Below are 18,543 nucleotides of genomic sequence, written 5' to 3'. Positions count from 1 at the left end.
AAGAAATTAAGAAATTACGAGAAGAAAATAAGCGAAAATATAAGAGAAAGGCAAGACGACAGGGTACACTAGATAATAATAACTTTTTATCTATACAGGAGGGTCAAAATCGCCTTCAGCAGCTTAATACGCAGTCTAATGAGCAGCCTAATAAAACAACCCCAGTGCCTCGTAAGCGAGCTCCGCAACGCTACAGTGGCTGTAGAATAGTTGGACATACGATTCGGAATTACTCTAGGAAATAGCTATCTTTTTATATATTTAAATAATCAAATCCAATGGAGTTGGTAGTTAAATAGCTTCAAATAGTGGTGGCCGCGGTGAAAATCCGCGGTTCGGTGGTATCCGCGGTTCGGTGGTTGATTACGTTATTACCAAGAGATAATGTTAGATAATATTTATATAGAGAGGGTATGGGCAGCAGGCAGTGGATAGGATTTATATAGAATACTATATAGTATGACCGACTGATGTTAAAAGAAACTGCACCAGGGTCGCTTTCCGCACCACCGTAATCGGCTAAGGAAATCCGACTAGTGCGAATGCATGTTGTAAACGGATAAACTAAATGATTCCCGACTACATACTAAAGGGAGGAAAGCACGAAGGCTGCCTGTCGGCACAGGAGCATCAATAAGAGCAGGAAAAACACCCTATCTGCTGATAGTTGGACAGCGATGTTGTGATAGTGAAGGTCATCATGACGCCGTAGAATGTAACCTGGAGCATAGTAACTAAAACTGATGAATTGATTAAGACGTGTGTGTTGATAATATCTAGTGAAGATGAGGTTGACCCTGTTGTCAACCAACTGGCCTATGATTCCTAACCTTTCAGGCCTCAAAGCATAGCTTCCTCTTTTAGATGTCCCAGCTAGAACTGATTCCTTACAAACCTATCTTCTCGGCCGTTGTAAGTTATTGTTCAGGAGCCTAGCCAAGTAATCTAAACTCGCACTCTGACCTTTAATCACCTGAAAAGCCCTCTGTGCCAATTCTAAACAATAGTCCAGATCTGATGGACCTAGATTCCATAGATGTGACACCGATATGGTCTTTCGTACCGCCACAGTCATGCAAAATATCGCCACATACAGAATCCACCGATTCGGCTCACACAGCCGAATGGACGACACTGCTGACTTCATGAAGCTGGAATACGAATGTAAGAACATGCTAACAGCAGTGCTAATTGCGGGATCGATATGATCTGTACAATCGCTGTTCCATATAGCGTCATATGCAGCTGGCCAGTAGATGCCGGTCCGGCAGCTGTAGAACTGGGTGCGGAGGAACTCCGTGTGTGGAGATAAAGGAACCATGTTCGAATTAGGATCCGTGAACCGATCGAAGCGCAAAAATGATGGAAGGTGATAATACCATTCGTTTAATTGGTAAACGAGCTCTGCCGCGACGATCGGTGCATAGGCAGGTGTCCTGTTGGACTGACGGAGGCGAGTAGAGGTAGTGCATCTGTAGAGCATACGACGCATGGCGATTTCAGCGAGATAGTAAGACTCTATGTCAGCGGATGTTGCGATGCTGTCTGGTTCACCTAACAACCCGAGCTGATGGGTGCCCCCTGATAAACTGCATTTGTAGTGGTGATGTATGGAAATCATCGGTAAATCTTGTACCAGTGGCAAGATCGCAGTGTTCCTCTTCATGAGGTTCTGCACCTTGCGCTTCTCTGTTATTTTCTGGTTGCTGTACAGATTCCGCTATAGGTACGGGTATAACTCCATGTTGTGTTGAGCTTGGGTTTTGGCAATATGAGGGAAGGGGAATGTGCTCATTCAGGTCACGTATGCCAGACGATGGAAGATCAAACGGGTTTGCTAGCTCTGCTTCAAGAAGCAGGATGGCCCAGTATGAACGGTGTATAAGCTCGAGTCGGTTAGGACCCCAATTATTTTCTCGGTTACTAACATACTCAATTAGTACAGCGAATTAGGAAATTTCTGGATAGGTTCTCACGATTTCAGGAGGGTTTGAATCTTTAGAGATGCAATCAAAATGTAGCCATGTGCCTGAATCGGTTTCAGGAGCGTGTTATAATAAAATGCTATCGCAATGAGGCATTGCACGGACACAATAGAGCATTCAGTCAGCACAATTGGAAGCATCCCTAGCGCAGCATTGGCACAGCCGAAATCTGGCGACGAGGGATAAGAGAGTGTGCTGTCTTTGGGAACACAACCGATAGCGATTACCATGAGAGCCAGACATGACTCTGCAGAGGGCTTTAAAGGGGCGGATATCATAGAAAGAAAGTGCTGCCTGAAGGAAGAATGCAAAAAAGGAAACCAGATATGCACCCTGTTATGATACTTGCTGAGTGCCCTAGAATCCTCCACGATGAGCCTCGAACGATATTTGTATCTAAACAGTTTGTGCTACTTACGTTACTGCATGGTCCTGTGGGATGACGAATATGTTTTGCCCACCTATGTCCCGGTTGCTTGGTACATGATGGGCTCTTTCCCGAGATAGAACTTCATCTGCTAGGTCACCTCTGAGGCTGACAATTTTCATGAAACCAGGATCGCTAAGAATCATGACCGGCATACGAGCGTTGGGATCGGCATTATCCGAGGACACAGGCGTACCGTGTGTATGGACTGGTATCCGCGTGAGGAGACCGTGAATCGTGTCAAGTTGCTCCCGGACAGTCAAAATTTCCGACTCAAGTCTCGTGGTCATCTATCAGACAGATCTGACACAAAGGCAGTGAATAGGTGATTTGGATCATATCTGCTTGGTGGTGCCTCGCGGACTGGTTGGTAGACACAGTTGGCTTCGTTCTCCTGGAGACATAGGAATTTAGCCAAGACGACCATGAGCGTTATTCCATGCATTCACTGACCTCGCAGGATGAGCAAATTGGTTTCTTGCCATCACATTTCGTCCTTCGGGCCCGCCAAATATCACAGGCAAGAACAGTCCGCCGCTTGCGATACGTGGCTCCAACATCGATTCTCTTAGGTCTCACAAGTGACGCGCTACCTGGTGAATTGGCTCCATGGTCTGGGGCACTGGACCGCTAATTTTGCACAACATCCATCTCCTCTAGGAGGACAAATGAAGATACCGCTCTCCGCGGGGTGAGACATTAGTATAGGACTATTGAGTACCCCGCGGACGCGGGGCTGAGGGGCCGGACCTTCCTCAAAGGCGGGTCGCGGAGGAACGGACTCTCTCCGCGACTAGATCCAGATCGGTTCGGTCGCAGTGGGGAACTTAAGGCCAACCCGGTCTCTGCGAACATCTCGCTTCGGCAAAAGGCTACAATATAGAGTATCTCCCTAATTTCATATGGAGCAACGCTTTGCCCTTATGCATGTGGGTCCTCCATAATGCCACTGGAAAAAGTTAACTGACGCACCTCAAGTAAAATCCAATTGGTCTTCGCGGATGTCTAGTGCGAAGGAAGATCCAACCAAACTCTAGAGAAAAATTCCCTTCAGTGACCATGTCAGCCAAATGGGGTTGGTTCATTGCTGGCCACTCAAGTTGCCCAGTTGTCCTTGGATATACGTATTGAAGTATTTTTCCTTTCCTTTGAAAAGAGTCCATCGGCTGGAACAACCCGACTTTCCGACTACAGTGATTGTTCTCGCGTCATAGAATCAATCCAGCAACAAGGAGGGACTGGGTCTACCGAGGCTAATGCGATCTGGGCCCCCGAGTGATTTATACGCTGTATATCGGCAGAAACCGTCACATTTCCCATTTTGGGATAGATGCTGTGAAGTGGATTCGCTACTATTTCGCAGTGCAGTCTCACCTTTGCGTGACACACGTTATTTTACTTCGGTTTTACGATGCAAATACCTTTTTCCACGGTTCTCCCCGCATATTGTATGCGGCCGTGTAACTGAGGACCGTGCAATCCCTATTTCCCCGACTGGAATAGCTAGTTGATATGGCATAAGTTGGACGGGATTTACGAGTAGCCTAAGAGGCCAAAAATCCATTTCTCGCCCCCAAACAATAATGGAACCTGGCACTTATACTACGAATGTAAGTGTTATCGTGAAATGTACATGTTCCCATGCTCATACTTCCTTTTTTCTTCTTTACTAGTAAGCCCTGACGAGCTTATATTCTGATATTCACGCAGGGGTTATGCCACCTACCGTGATATATACCACTGGACGAATGAGGCTATTGCGATATTTCCGCACAATTCCACCACGCGGCTCTTTACAGGCTCTGCAGTGGTCGACACCACCAACACTTCGGATTTCTTTCCCAATCAGTCTAATGGTATTATTGCTATCCACACAGTGATGTGAAGGGGCCTGTATCTAAGCAAGTCCAGAAACTCTCATTCTCAACTGATGGAGGTTATGTCTTCAGGAGGTGGGATGGCAACCCTATCCTTTACCTTGAATCAAGTCAATTTCGGGATCCGAAAGTCATCCGCTATGGAGACAAGTGGATTATGGTGGTAGCCTACTCCAGACCTTACCTTGGGTATATAATCGCTGCTTGGGGACCAATAAGAGTGCCCGAACGTGGTTCTAATTCCAGTTGAAGATACTGGCGAATCTGCCTGGCTTCTCCAACTTTCAATTACCCCTGGCGCACCACTAGGAGGTTCAGTGATCCAATATATTCCAGGTAATTTCAATGGCACCCACTTCTTGCAATTCGATGGAGTCGCCCGGCTATCCAATTTTGGTAAGGATGACTATGCCGCACAATTCTTCTACGACGAAGCTGTTACCATTGGCTGGACTTCCAACTGGCAATACTGTGACAACACGCCAACTGAAGAGGAAGGATGGAGAGGAACCACCACTATACCCGGAAGACACAGTCTTATCAAGGACCCAATTCGCGGACATGGAATGCGTCAAGTACCCATGGACCTCACTCCTGTCTTAGGCAGTAAGTTATCCTTTGAGCAACTTATGAACGACAAGGGTCTTGTGCAGTACTTCAAGAATGGCCTCTACCTCGACATGAATATCACTCTTTCTCAAGGCGTTGAATCTCCTGCGGGGTGGTTCTTTCAACATAACGTTTATTTCTCCAAGCCATGGCGAGTTTAAAGCCCAGCATTTCCTTGGGGGGCCAATGGCCATCACAACATTTTTGAATAGGAAAAACGATGCCTGGGACCACCCTGCTTACATTGATGGCGCCTTTTTTTCACAAACACATACTGCCGAACGCTATCAGATCATCCTTGACCGTGTTGTAGTGGAGGCTTTTGTTGAATGGCCGGGGCCACGGTGTCATAGCAACATACTCAGAGCAGCCGTATGACCATGTTGAAGTTGCCGCTGGGTCACTCCCGAAAGATATGAACCTTACAGTCGAACTTTAATGATCTCAAGGACACATGGAAGTTTCCCAATGATAGAGACTAAAGCGGGGCCATTAAACTGGAGGAGAAGGATATAGACGTTATCCTTTTCATAGTGAGCAGGCGATTGCGAGCACGCGAGTTGCTGTCTTAATTGACACAAGGTCTCATAAATTGAATATATGCGTGTTTGTGAAGCAGGGAATTTCTCAGTAGTCGTAGTTGTACGTGTTTCTCTACTCCAGAGATCATAAGAAGAAATCTCTGGTGCTTGCTAATTTCCATTCATTTATGTTGGCGCTAAATAGTTAACTATCATTCTACGGATACGTTACAGTGAGAACTTCCTAAACCTACCAATATTAGAAGGGAATGGGTAAACAGCGCTATGGATCTTTAAACGCTGGCAAAATGTCGTAGTGCGAAGACTCACCGATTCCGAGGGTGGAAATATCTGGGGACATTAGTCCGTTCATCACGACCGCTGGACAATCCATCGTGTCACTTCTAACGATGCCGACATACCCGACCTCCGGAACGCCCATCAGAACCTGGCAGGGTGCTGTTCCGCTCTTTTTTGACATTTTGCCAGCCAACCCCACTCGGTCAGCCTGATGAGCGCGGTTCAAGCTGCGGAAAAGTTCCCACAAGACACGGCTGGGGGTCTAACAAGGGGAAGTCTTTCCAGGTACTATATCGGTGGCTTTCAACTTCTATTTTACATCATATCCTTTGTCTCTTTCGTGTATGCTCCGTTTTGTCCCATGACCACTTGCTCTTCGGCAGTGACACAATTAAACAATCATGTGTGAATCTATGAGCATCCACGGCGAGCGCAACAAGGGATTTAATCGAATAACCCATTCACCGGGGAAGTATGCATGCGAAGTTGTACACCGAGACCACCTGAGTCAGGAATATATGGCGAATGAATCGATGTACGACCGCATCGTATTCTTCAGAGTCATAATTATGGTGAAGAACACGTGAAAGTTGATTATGGCCCTGGGTTTTTGGCAGCGTTTAGCTGTATGCTGCGTGGCCTGGACGAGTGGGTGATCAGGTCCTTTAATTGGAATCAGGTAGCACTTTATCAGACTTGATGAGTTAGAAAGCTTGAACGAACCAATTATGGAGAACGCCATTTCTAAGGAAATCCTTTGGACGTTTTAAATGAGGTATGTTCACATTCTACACGCTCCGGGCAATCTCAGCTTTCCAAACTATTGGCTGACACGTAGGCCTAGCTACGCCCAACCTGTGGGTACCATGGCCATGTGTCTTTCCTCACTACTATAATTCCTCTTCTTCCTCTGTAACTTAGCCGTTTCGTTTATATAGTTTTCATGAGTCCTATTCCCGATATTTGTAGACTATACAAGGCAAGATAAAACGTTCGAAAGGTTCTAAAAGGCCACTAAACATCGTCCTTTCAGAGCATACGGGCAATGAGAAAGCATTCCATGTTGGCCAGCTACTACCAAGAGCCCTCCATGAATCGACAGCGAACATCCTTCGCAAGTTCGACATTCTTTTTCGCCCGGTCCCTACTCTCCTTTGCCTTTGCCTCCATCAACTCCTGGAGATCCTGTTTAAATTCCTGGAATCTCAGCGACCGTTGGGTAATCATCTCTTTTTGAAGTGAAGTCAAGACATTTGGCTTCGGTGCGTCGGTGGTTGAGTTGTGAGGCGGAAATTGTGGCCTCCGCGGCAAGCGGCTTTCCACAGGAAGAATATCCAGCCTGGGACTAGGAAGGGTCTGATACCAATAGACGGTAGTGGACCAATCGTCAGTGAGATGGTTTGCATGCCCGTGCTCCATTGTAACACGGATTCTTTTATTAAAGTGAACTGGGTCGGGTAGATGCCACCGATATGAGACCTGGTAATTGGGGACATCACTCTCGTGGAGGATCGAGCCACAGAAGGGGTACGCATTGTTTTGCATGCCCCAACCCTGACAGAAGTAATCCTCGCCACGGGTACCGTGGAGGGATGGCGGCCAGGTATCATCATCAATAAAAATCATGTCATCTCCCTCTCCCTACCATGACCCCTGAAAATGGGCGACAGAGTGGTTACAACCGATGTAGGTGCCTGCACCAGTGGTGTCAAGTAGAACATAATTGTCTTTGCCATCTAAGTTGGGTACACTCGTCTCGGGGCTGTTTGTCTGCATGTCAGGAGGTGCCCACCCATTTGTGGGGTTTTCACGTCTCCAATGGGCGTGGAAATATAGAAGCTCGTCGGTATTGAATGGCGTGAGTCGTAGCTCATAATCAATATAGAAATATTGCACAAGAGGACTCTCGCCCTGGTTCTCCAGCTCAATACGGGCCCTGCGATTGAATGGCATCGGCAGATAACAGTTCAGTGCGGCCGCACCACCGAACTTCTTGTCGTCTTCCGGTCTAGCTGAGACGGTGAACGGGATAGATTGGAAATTCGAGGTAAGCGAGTGGCCAATGCAAAAGAAGTCGCCGAGTGGCGCGAGGACGCTGGGCGTGGTCGAATTGTCCCAATATATCTTGATCAATACCTTGCGGTAGTAGTCCGGATAATTCTCCTCATAACTAAGCCCGCACGTTCCGGAAGTCTCGGCCATGAAAGAGCCGGCTTTCGGATACGATTGGAGGCCAGGCCCGAGCATGCGGCGGCAAGCCTGGACAAACCAGAGGTGCGTGATCTGACCCGGTCCTTCAACGTCGGCAAGGACCGCTGTTTCTCCCGGCAAGATTACGAAATGATCATTATTCATACCGGTATGGTCCCAGCTTGAAACACGTGCGTTCCGCACAACCTTGCGTTGCGCCAGAGTGGTAAGTTGATCTCTATCCAAGGCTCTCGCCATATTTGGAGAGTCGCTCACGATTTCGATATTGAAGGAAAAGTGGGAATGCTGTGATGGTTTAAAGGAAGAATTCTGTGATATGGATGGGTGCCAGGCGGTTGAAATGGGATAGTGCCGAGCTTTATATGCCGACAAAAAGCTAGATCACAGATGTGGTAGACTTCATCGACGCGAGTTAGAACAAAACGAAGAGATCCCAGTTTCCCATGACTGAACAAGGACTTGCCTCCCACTTTTCGATCGTCAGAGGAAGAAAATGTTTTGGGCCTCATCTTTTCGTGGGTCAAGATGGACTACGGAACATTCATCCTCAATTCCTGGGCCTTCAGTCCACTTCTGGCGTATGGAGATTAGCCATGGCACCGGAGCCCTCCCGACTCCGCGAAGGCTCACGCCCCCCTCACTTCCTTCCCGACTCCGCGAAATCAACGCTAACTCAACTTGGAAATACCGAATGATTCTGCACCACTCTGCCGTGGGAACTAGACCCCTGATGCACTAAAAGCATTGGCCCTGACTTTTGGTCATTGTATGGTTCAACTCTTATTTAAATCTCATTTCTGCCCCATTAAAAGGACAAAAAGATCTTAGACTTGATAGTTCATGTCTCGTATTGGTTTGGTGCAGTTGACCTTCGAGATGGACACGCGTGCGGAGAATGACGCGATTATAGATGGGTATGTTCAGATTCAGCGAGATGGGCATATAATTCAGACATGACTGATAGATAATAATGCACAAAGTGTCAATTATTCCATCGTTAATCCCGACAACAAATGGAAGATCCTCAGGACCCAGTGGCGCTTTGCGTTGTGGTGTAGGTGCTGAACCCCGTTAAACAGACTCTATACTGACATAAAGATGTCTCTGACATCAGCCATCTTCATCTCGTGCGGCCTCATCATGCAGGGGTTTGATCTTGTTGCAAACGGTCAGTTGGCCGTACTGCCCGAATTTAAGAAGCAGTTTGGGTATCTTCAGCCGAATAGTGATTACCTTCTGCCTGCTCGATATCTCTCGGCGTGGAGTTCGATTGCACCTGCCACTGAGGTAGTCGCAGCTTTACTATGGGCTCCTCTACTTGAAAAATATGGCCGAAAGCCGGGTATTTGTTTTGCTGCCGTGGTTTCAGTGGCTGGAGTCGTCCTGCAACAATTAGCAACGGAATGGAAAACTCACCTCGCCGGCCGAGGTGTCAACGGTATTGTGACACATGATGCCATCGAAACTAGAAATGACTAATGCGGAACTCAGGTATCGCGATTGGTATCATCTTCACGATATCTCCTCTCTGGATCGGTGAAACCAGTCGCCCAGAATTGCGGGGCTTTTTTCTCTGCTTTTTCAATACCAGTATTGTTTTGGGCCAATTTTCTGTGTTAGTTTGCCGATCAATCTTTGAACTGTTGTGGCTTATCTAATATTATAGCGTGATTGTGTCTAAAGGTGTGAGTTTTCTCAGTGGAAAATGGTAAGTGAGGGTCTTCTGGCTACCCTTTTTTTCTGTCAGCTTGTCTTTAGTAGTATTCTCGGTCAAGTACCTAAACGGTCTTCTATCCAGGAAATGGTGGCTTCCAGTTATGGGAATGTATTTTTTTCCACGTGAGTTCCTTTTTTTTAGAGATTCCTTGGCCTTGAACACACTCACAGTCAACCCGGGTAACTCAGACCATGCGATTTCTGAGCCCACTATTGACACCCTTTCTAAGGAGCCCCTACTCGACTTCCGTGTTGAATTTCTTGACTGGTTTAGGTTCCGGTTGGTATATTATCTGGTCAGGAGATCTTCTCTTCATCCAAGACCCGCGGACCTTCGAACGCATTTATGTCGAGGCTCTACCAAAGGCCTAAGAAAGCTATAGGGTCTACAAATGGCAGCCGATCCCAAAGCCATTTACGGTATCTCGTGTCTTCTGGATCTTGGATCTAATTACGAATTTGCGAGAGTTGGGTTGGAGATACAGGCTACATAATGATGCTAATCTACTTTTGAAGCGGCAGGAAAGGTGTATATTAAAAGATATAACCTTCTCTTTTTTTGCTTCGTACTTGGAGCGAAGCCTTCTTATATATCTGTTTATGAGCCTGTATGAACGTACGCTGTTCCCGGCACAATATTAGTCCTTAAGTTATTTACTAAGCCCGCTAGAGAGAATTATATGTCACAATATTTGTCTTTGGACATGGATTCTTTATATATACCATCTTTTTTAGCTTATGCACAGTATCATTGCTATTATTACTATTAGAATATTAGGTGAAGGCATTTTGGGCACGTCAGGGGAATCCTAGATGTACCCTCCAATTTTTAGACCTATAGGTTCCTTTTTAAGACGTAGGAAATTTAAGGTAAGTAACTCTAGATTGTTATTAAGTAAAAATAGTAATACTAATGCATCTGCCAGTATTTTAGGGCTACTGGTGGCATAACGTTCTTCGACAAAGCTAGTTATCTATAATTCGCAAGATTATTCCTGTACGCGGCTCAAAAAATCTTCGAAAGGTCTTAATAATCTCGGTAAGCTTTACTTTTTTAGTATCGTTCTATGCGGTAGCATATTACTGTATATTTCAAAACGTTTGTATAGCGGGCCAGATATTCTTATATTATTTTTCTCAGTTATTCCCTATAATCGTTCAGCGACTTCTCTTAGATTTAGAAGCTGTTAGCCCACCCGGAGTGGATATTATAGTTCGCTATATTTCTGTCTGTAGCGGCTTTTAGTGGATATCGTGGATGTTTCTACTAGGAATATTTTATCTGATAGTCTTACCTGTATTAGAGTTATTTCGCATCTCTGACAATATCGGATTATTTCAGTAGTAAATTCTGTAATAGTTGTTAGCTAATATTCCCAATTACTGGGAAAAAAAATAATTGTATAATTGATTATCCAGCCATCATTATTATATTTATCTTATCTCTTATTTGTTTATCGATATTTACGTGTTCAAGAATGCTAGTACTAGGATATTTAAGGAACTAGGATAGAGAGATAGTTCAGAAATCAGACCCTTAATTCATTTATTGATAACCGCGACCTTTAGTGTATGAGAAATACCGACTTATATTGACAACAGTACTTCTGATATTCCACTTTCCCTTTATATATTATATTTCGGTTCCGTGCGCTAGTTAGCATTATACACTCCCGCATTAACTAAAGGATTTTTATTATAAGCCTGCCTACAATTACTGGGAGTGTAACGGGTCGTGGGTTCGTTTAGAGACCCTATCTCAGTAAGCATATACAAACGTAGCCTGCTGTATAACTATATCTATCGTATAATTCGAGCTTCCCTTATATTCGAATATGTTCTATCTTACACTAGCAACTGTATCCAGGCCGCAGACGGCTCCTAAGAATAGCCTTTATCTGATTACCTACGCCTTTCTAAATCTATAGGGGTTACATTTCCCATAACATGACATATATCGGCAGCTATAGTACCGACTCTTAGATAAAGTAATTTAGAAATACACCATACAGTAAGGTTATCTTAAAAAGAGTCGCATTATATTATATATTTCTACTATTTCACTACTAGAAAATATATAGCTACTCTATTTTAATACGCGAAAGCCGCCCGCAAAACTATTACTCTATACTTAATATTAGTCGCTATCGAATCTAATTAGAAATCTGTAGGTTGCCTTTATCTATATCGGACTATTCTTAGCACAGGTACAATAAGGGATAACCAATACACAAGTTAAGCAGATAGCTAGGTTACTGTAGAGCCGCTACCACTAGTTATCCTTTCATAATACCATATTTTTATTCTAGAAATTCCGAGAGGTGCCAGCATATTTAGAAATAGAAGCAGATTCGACACAATTTATGACATTTCGCAGTCCGTAATCTCTTATTAATAAGTTATACTCCCTCCCCGTATTCCTTATTTAGTGGCTGGTAGCTAGGGTCACGTAAACTACCAGATTAAGAAACAGCCTCAATATATTTAGTTATTTTATTATACGCCAGTATTATCATATAAGTATCCGGAATAAACCCTAAATCTTATATTATATTTCTCGGACTATTCTTACTGACTAGGAAAGTTAGTCTAATAGTTAGATCCTAGTCAGATTTCTTATTAAAAATCTAGATAACTCGTATCTCGCTTAGGTAGTATTACTATAGTATTCGGATGGCTCTTCAGCTTTTTTTTTTCCCGGCTATTGCTGCCATAGAAATATCTAATTAAAGTATAAATTTTATCGCTGAGATTTAACGTATCTTTCTCTTTCTATAAGATAGTATAGATCGCGTATATTTAATTCCGGTAACTTCCTCCATTATATATACTATGTCGAGAATTTAGTTCTCAGCTTCACAGGTAGAAAATAGCATTATCTAGTATAATATAAGCTTTTACGTCTGCACAGCTAAAAGAGTTAATATTTACCTGATAGAGCCCCTCGAAGAGCTAGAGCGTTAAAACTTTTAGAAATATTAAGTTCTATATTTAAATATTTCGTTATTCGGGGGTTTAGATTTATAGCCAGATTTGTCCGTCTAGAGATAAGACCCTGTTCTAAAGTATTTATTATCTTAATAACACTTGCTAGGCCGCTAGTATCTCCCAAGTGGGCGATATTAGCCTTAATAGAGCCCATAAAAAAAGGCATATCAGAAGACCTATATTTTCCGATTATTTCATACACAGCTCTAGTCTCTGTTAAATTGCCTGCTATTGTTCTAGTTATTTATATGTGCATTAGCCCGCATAGGCCGATCAACGATCAATTACCGGGAAGGAATAGCATATATATAAGCTTTAAGATAGCCCGTTTATGACATAGGGAGACTAGCTTCATTATCGAACCCGTTTTTATGTAATTTACTTAAGAGTATTATAATAGCAATGTAAGTCCTAAAAACTACCTATTCTGATTACTCCCTGTGTTCCGAATCACTGCGTATATAATATTGTTGCCCCAACACACTCTCTAGCGGCATCAGAAAGAGAAAACAGCATCCTTCTGCCCGTGAATAACCATCGGCCTTTTTGTCAAAGATCTTTGACGTCCCGTCGGATGAGTTAGAATAAAAAAATAGCATTTTTATGTTCATCTCCGGCGAGCACAGAATATTCAACCCCCCGTAACCCCGCTAGTAAGGGCCTAGTAGAACTCAAGATCATCAGAAAGAGTCTTTTCAAGCTTTCTAACTAAAAGCAGCTCCATGATTAACTCCTTATAATTGTTGACCCCCGGTCCACAAACTCTGGCATGCTAAATAAAGAGCGACTAAGAACGAGCAAACCGTATTAATTGTCATGCTCAGCCCTACCATATTATAAAACCACAAAATTTTATTCGACAACCATGCAGTCCCAGTGCCTGTAATATTGTAAAAGGTAGATTCTCTGGGTGTCTTGACATGAGGTTTTAACAGTTCTGGCAGAAGCTTCCCACATAAAAAGAAGGGTCCAAACCACCGGAGTAAGCTTACTGCATATTATTAAATTTAAAATTATTTACGGCGCTTTATGGCTTTGGGATATATTCTAATGTGGTTGTGGTCATAATGGGTTTCCCCGGTCAAAGTATAAGCATATTGTATAGGACAGGACGCCAGAATCCGACAGAACGTTATTCTGATGACGCGTCCGGAAATGCTATTCAATAAGCACACCCAATTTCGCCTTAATAGTCAGATTCGGGATTAACCTTGAGAAACTAAGTTACGTTACTAACCTTGAACGTCTACTAATGCTTCGAATGTAACTGCGTACTTTACTACCGATAAGATTATATATTATAAACCCCTTCTAAGCCGCTCAAAAGCTGACCTAATGCAGCTACACTACCCTATGTGCTAGATTCCAGCCTGGGGAGGTCGTTTTGGGTTATCCTAATCTCTTCTCAGCGATGGAAAAGGATCCGGATACGAGAAACTATTGATATAGGCGAGCTTATTCGGAATTAGACCCGGATACCTACGGCAGTCTCCGAGAATAGAACAATGGTCTACACTAACTCATTATCCTAGATGCCTCCTATACCTAGCCTTAGGAAGTATCGATCTCTCAGGGTCCTGAAAGTTCAAAGAAGAGGTCTATTTAATTCTATTTAAGTTACTTTTCTCTCTTTAGATACTTGGATTACTATAGGAGATACATAGAAATCTAAGAAAGGATTAAGAGGAAGTTAGGGAGAAGTTAGATAATCCTTAAGTCTATAGTCGTCGATCCTTGCTGCTTAGTTCTTAATCTTATATCTAGCAGGTAAACGAGGCCCCATTTATGTCGAATAGGAAATAGACCACATAATAATCTAAATTAGAAAGGGCCGTATAGAATAAATAGTAAAACCTAAATAGAATAAATACCGAGATAGTAGAGGTATCAATATGTAATATTTAAGGAAGATTCAGTGAATAATATAGAGATTTAGACATAATAAAAACAATAAATAATCCGAAATAGGCTGCCTAGGGCATGTTAAATAGCTCCTGGGGTATTTAGCTTAATAATATTAGGCTATACATCTGACAGGAAGTGTATACAAAGGCGTTAGGAGGAGAGATACCAAACAGCAGCGTGTGCAGATATAGAGCCAATAATAGTCCGTAGATTGCTTCTAGGAGTATAAAGGTGGTTCTGTTTATCGATCAGAATCCTTCTTTCTGAAAATGTAGAGACCTTATAATTTAGTCAGTCTAAGAAACGTCGTGACTTCTTTCGGTATAAACTCAATTAGGAGAACTGGAGATCCGCCGTGGGGATCCTTTTGGAAGGAGATTTGCAGATCCTTGAACTGGGACTTAAATGTACTTCACCAACGCACAGTAAATAGAGCTAGCGAGTTGGGCACACATACTTAGATGTGCTGGAAGCCGAGGTAGAAGTTCTTCTCCTGAGTCGATAGAATAGTGTCGTTAAATAGACCTATATCCTCGATATACACCAGTGTCTTCTTTACGGGCCTTTATAAGCCACCTATCTAGTCCATCCTCGTGGACGAGCTACTTGAAACCCTGCCAATAGTTAAAACGCATTGCCTAGCCGACCATAAAAAATACAATATTTAGTACGTACCCTGCGCACTTCCGACTCGTTATAATTTATCGATCCGTGTCTGGATTAACTTCTATTAATATCTACGGAGGTTTTTCCAGTCCGCTTCCAACGAATTTAATTATAAGTAGTAGTACCGATACCGATAGACGTGATAACACCGCTTATAAGACGGATTTGACGGAGTTGGACGAAATACTACGTCTACTAAAAGGTTATCGGTTAATTTAAGGGGGAGAACCTAATAGTCGGAAGGGATAATCGTACGGTGAGAACGAATTAAGAGCCGCTGGAAGAGATCAGAGACTTTGGCTGGACTAGGGATTGGTTGGCTTCTGCTAACAATATCGTAGGCACTGCATTAGTAGGATAGGCATAAAGACTACAGCATAAATATGACAGAATCCCGAAGAAGCCCTGCGTGAGGTGTCAGTCATTTTCTAGATATATACTCGGTCGGGATCGTAGATATTTCATTATATTATTTCATAAGAGTAAGCGGTTAACAAATATTGGTTATAGGCTAGAAACGAGACTAGGGTACTGGTAAACAAGTAATAAACACTCAGTGGTAGGCGAGTTACATAAAATATAGAATATCTAGTGGAAAATGCTTATTAGTAAAGCAGATCAAAGTAATAAAATAAATAGAATATGGGAAAATAAGAAAACAAAAGGATAGGTAGTAAGAGAGAAGAATGGTCGAAACAGGCTATAATAAAATAAATATGCAGCTATCGCGGCTTCGGAGTAGTTAAGTGCTGTAAGGCTATTTTCGGTATCCTCAGGAAATAGCCGTTAAAACTCAGTTACTAGGCGCAGAAACCATAAAGCGAAAAACGATTATATTTTAGGTAAAAATATTTAAATCAGTTCTGATAGTCCCTGTGCTACTATACTTGGTTCTTTCCATAAACTAATTGATTATTACTAGGCTAGATGCTCAGTATTTACTCTAGAAACTCCACAATAAATATATCCTACATCTAAAGATCACTGCTACTGACAATATGAAGATAGCTAGGCTTAGAATAGGAACACTGTATGCAGTTTTCTAAAATTCCGCAAACATAAATAAGAATATACCGCCTCTAATGCTTATTAGCGTTTAGCTATTAACGCAGTAAGAAAGCTCCCACAGACAGTTCAGTTAAACAGATTTGAATATATCCAGGGATTAATTTCCCCCAAAAGAACAGTGACCATATAATACTACTCTCGGCACGTTTGACTCTCTTACTGACCTGCCAGCCTCCCTCATAGGCCAATATGACGCGGTACATCTACGCGTGTAGGCCAGCAGCATACGGGAATATAAAACTGTGTCCTCTCCTCTATTATATAGTTAAAATATCTCTTATGTAAGATATGCCATTCTATATTTAAGATTTAATTTAACGTAATATGACTGTAGAACCAGGAGGCTACATTCAGTGGGAGAAGGGCAATCTAATTAACTAATTGGTCGAGGGTAAAATGGCAAAGCAATTTGAGAAAAAGATAAAACAATTTTTAAGATAGCTGGAATTAATTACAGGAAAGTAGGTTTTACTCTAATGGGGATAACTTCAATATTTCTAACATACGGAGCTAGCTGGGTTCCTATCGCAATATTAGCATAGAAAAAATACTAAGGGACGAGGAGACACTTAGCTATAGTACCTTATTCTTTTACAGCTATCTTACCTCTGTCTATATCGAAATATAAGGTTACATAATTCATAAGATTAGAATACCTGAGTTTATAAACGCTGTAACAGTAGATATAGCTAGCTCTACTATTTACCTTCTCTATAAGACAACTATCCCATACGTTGCAAAGAATCCTATAAATTTACTCACTGACTGGTCTGCTCCTACTCCGTATTTCTAAATACTCCCAAAGCTATCCCCCTTATCTATGGCTCGACTCAGACTGAGCAATATATTTATATTTCCTTATACTATTTAACATTTATCAGAACGCGTAGTTATTTATAGCAGCCCCTATTGTTATAACAGGTATAATGCTCCTTATAGAAGTGATGGAGATTCTAGGAATTGGAGTAGAGGAATGTGTTACTAACCATACTATACTAGCGGGTTTGATTATTTGGCCGAACTGGCGAATATAGTGCGGCGCTTCGCCAGCTAGGTTACTATAGAGAAGATAAGGTTTTCTACTACAGATTTTATTTGCCTTAAGATTTAAACACAGATACAGGTATATACGAGACAATTAGGCCTTTACTAATCTTTATAATCTAAAAATACGTCCATTATAATGCTTAACACGAGCCGGCAGTCGTGTATTATTTGAGCGACATATATTCTCTCGCCTTTGAAGTATGGGAGGCAGTGACCTGATGGAACTAACGATGGTAAGTGTATAAAGCAAGAGATGATTAGTGTCATATTGTGATGCGGGATCCCCTTAGCTGGGTGGCTTCGTCGCTGGATAGCAGAGCTCAATAGAAATAGAAAGGCTTCGGGTTTTAAATATTCAATATTGCAGTCTCAATAGGCAGAATACTAATAACGCAACATTTATAATTGTCTAATAAGCTCCTTAACGAACAAAATAATCACTTACTGTTATTCACAGCCAGCCATCAGAGATCCCATCATTAATTAATATTGCACCAGAGGTTATTTGCCTTGGTAAACTTCCTTTGGTACTGCTGCATGAACTTTATATAAAGTTTACGGAAGTGACCTAGGGCGTACAGATCTAGCATTCCTACATGTAAAGTATTCTGACGTCGTCATACATATCTCCTCAAGAGCTTCATAACCTAAGGGATAACATTAGTATATCTATTTAAGTCTTACTACTGTATGAGGCACGCTAGTATTAGGCAATAATAGACGCGGGTCAATCGCTGTCGGCGGAGTTATCGGGACTCAACGCATAGATGCTCGCACTACTTATTGTGCATATTGTCAAGGTTCGGCACGTTTAAAGAATCCCTTTACGACAATCGCTAGATTTAATAAGCAGCTTTTCTAGTAGGATTGCGTTGGTTATGTCAATAATGGTAGATTTTCTATGGAGACATTTTGGCATAAAATTCAGAAGTACATACTCCTGCATACCGCTCTTGGTTGAAGGAAAGGTCACGCGTCATGGGTTATAATGTGTTGGACCTCCTGTTTTGATACTGTACTTGATGTTCAGCCTGACCGCACTATTACTGCATTAGGGCTAGGCCTGTACTGTATATAACCAGGTCTTACCGGCTCAGGTGACCCATAATAATCATCTCAATTACATCTAGTGACTACAGGTCAGCCCACCACCCCCCCTGGACCTCGGACCACCGGCGCCGATTTTCCGGATCACGTGCTAACCCTTTTAAAACACCTCATCC

At 42.7% G+C, this 18,543-nt stretch overlaps 3 protein-coding genes across 3 annotated transcripts; 1 reads left to right on the top strand and 2 right to left on the bottom strand.

Moving 5' to 3' along the window:
* Positions 1–2,651: 2,651 nt before the first annotated feature.
* BDV59DRAFT_189963 (uncharacterized protein) lies at positions 2,652–3,091 on the bottom strand. The gene is made up of 2 exons (XM_073691688.1): positions 2,866–3,091; positions 2,652–2,806 (listed from the first exon to the last, which is right to left on the bottom strand). Exons 1-2 carry the CDS (start codon positions 2,970–2,972, stop codon positions 2,686–2,688), a joined length of 228 nt encoding a protein of 75 aa, XP_073542535.1. The 5' UTR covers positions 2,973–3,091; the 3' UTR covers positions 2,652–2,685.
* A 3,448-nt stretch (positions 3,092–6,539) lies between these two features.
* Positions 6,540–8,508, bottom strand: BDV59DRAFT_212016 (glycoside hydrolase family 172 protein; the record flags this gene model as incomplete). The annotated part of the gene is made up of 3 exons (XM_073695929.1): positions 7,388–8,508; positions 6,798–7,354; positions 6,540–6,546 (listed from the first exon to the last, which is right to left on the bottom strand). Exons 1-3 carry the CDS (start codon positions 8,165–8,167, stop codon positions 6,540–6,542), a joined length of 1,344 nt encoding a protein of 447 aa, XP_073542534.1. The 5' UTR covers positions 8,168–8,508.
* A 520-nt stretch (positions 8,509–9,028) lies between these two features.
* On the top strand, positions 9,029–9,409 carry BDV59DRAFT_206649 (uncharacterized protein; the record flags this gene model as incomplete). The annotated part of the gene is made up of 1 exon (XM_073694833.1): positions 9,029–9,409. One exon carries the CDS (start codon positions 9,029–9,031, stop codon positions 9,407–9,409), a length of 381 nt encoding a protein of 126 aa, XP_073542533.1.
* Between the last annotated feature and the right edge of the window lie 9,134 nt (positions 9,410–18,543).

Source organism: Aspergillus ambiguus (assembly GCF_047715705.1).
Source record: "Aspergillus ambiguus strain CBS 117.58 unplaced genomic scaffold BDV59scaffold_88, whole genome shotgun sequence".
Classification (NCBI taxonomy): domain Eukaryota; kingdom Fungi; phylum Ascomycota; class Eurotiomycetes; order Eurotiales; family Aspergillaceae; genus Aspergillus; species Aspergillus ambiguus.
The sequence above is the reverse complement of the archived record's forward strand: the minus strand, read 5'-3'. Positions and strand labels throughout refer to the sequence as shown.

Excerpts from the sequence above, each read along its gene's own strand:
- BDV59DRAFT_189963 (XM_073691688.1), bottom strand. The coding sequence starts at position 2,972 with ATGTTGGAGCCACGTATCGCAAGCGGCGGACTGTTCTTGCCTGTGATA. Across the intron at positions 2,807-2,865 it reads CAATTTGCTCATCCTGCGAG|GAGAACGAAGCCAACTGTGT; the intron begins GTCAGTGAATGC and ends CTATGTCTCCAG.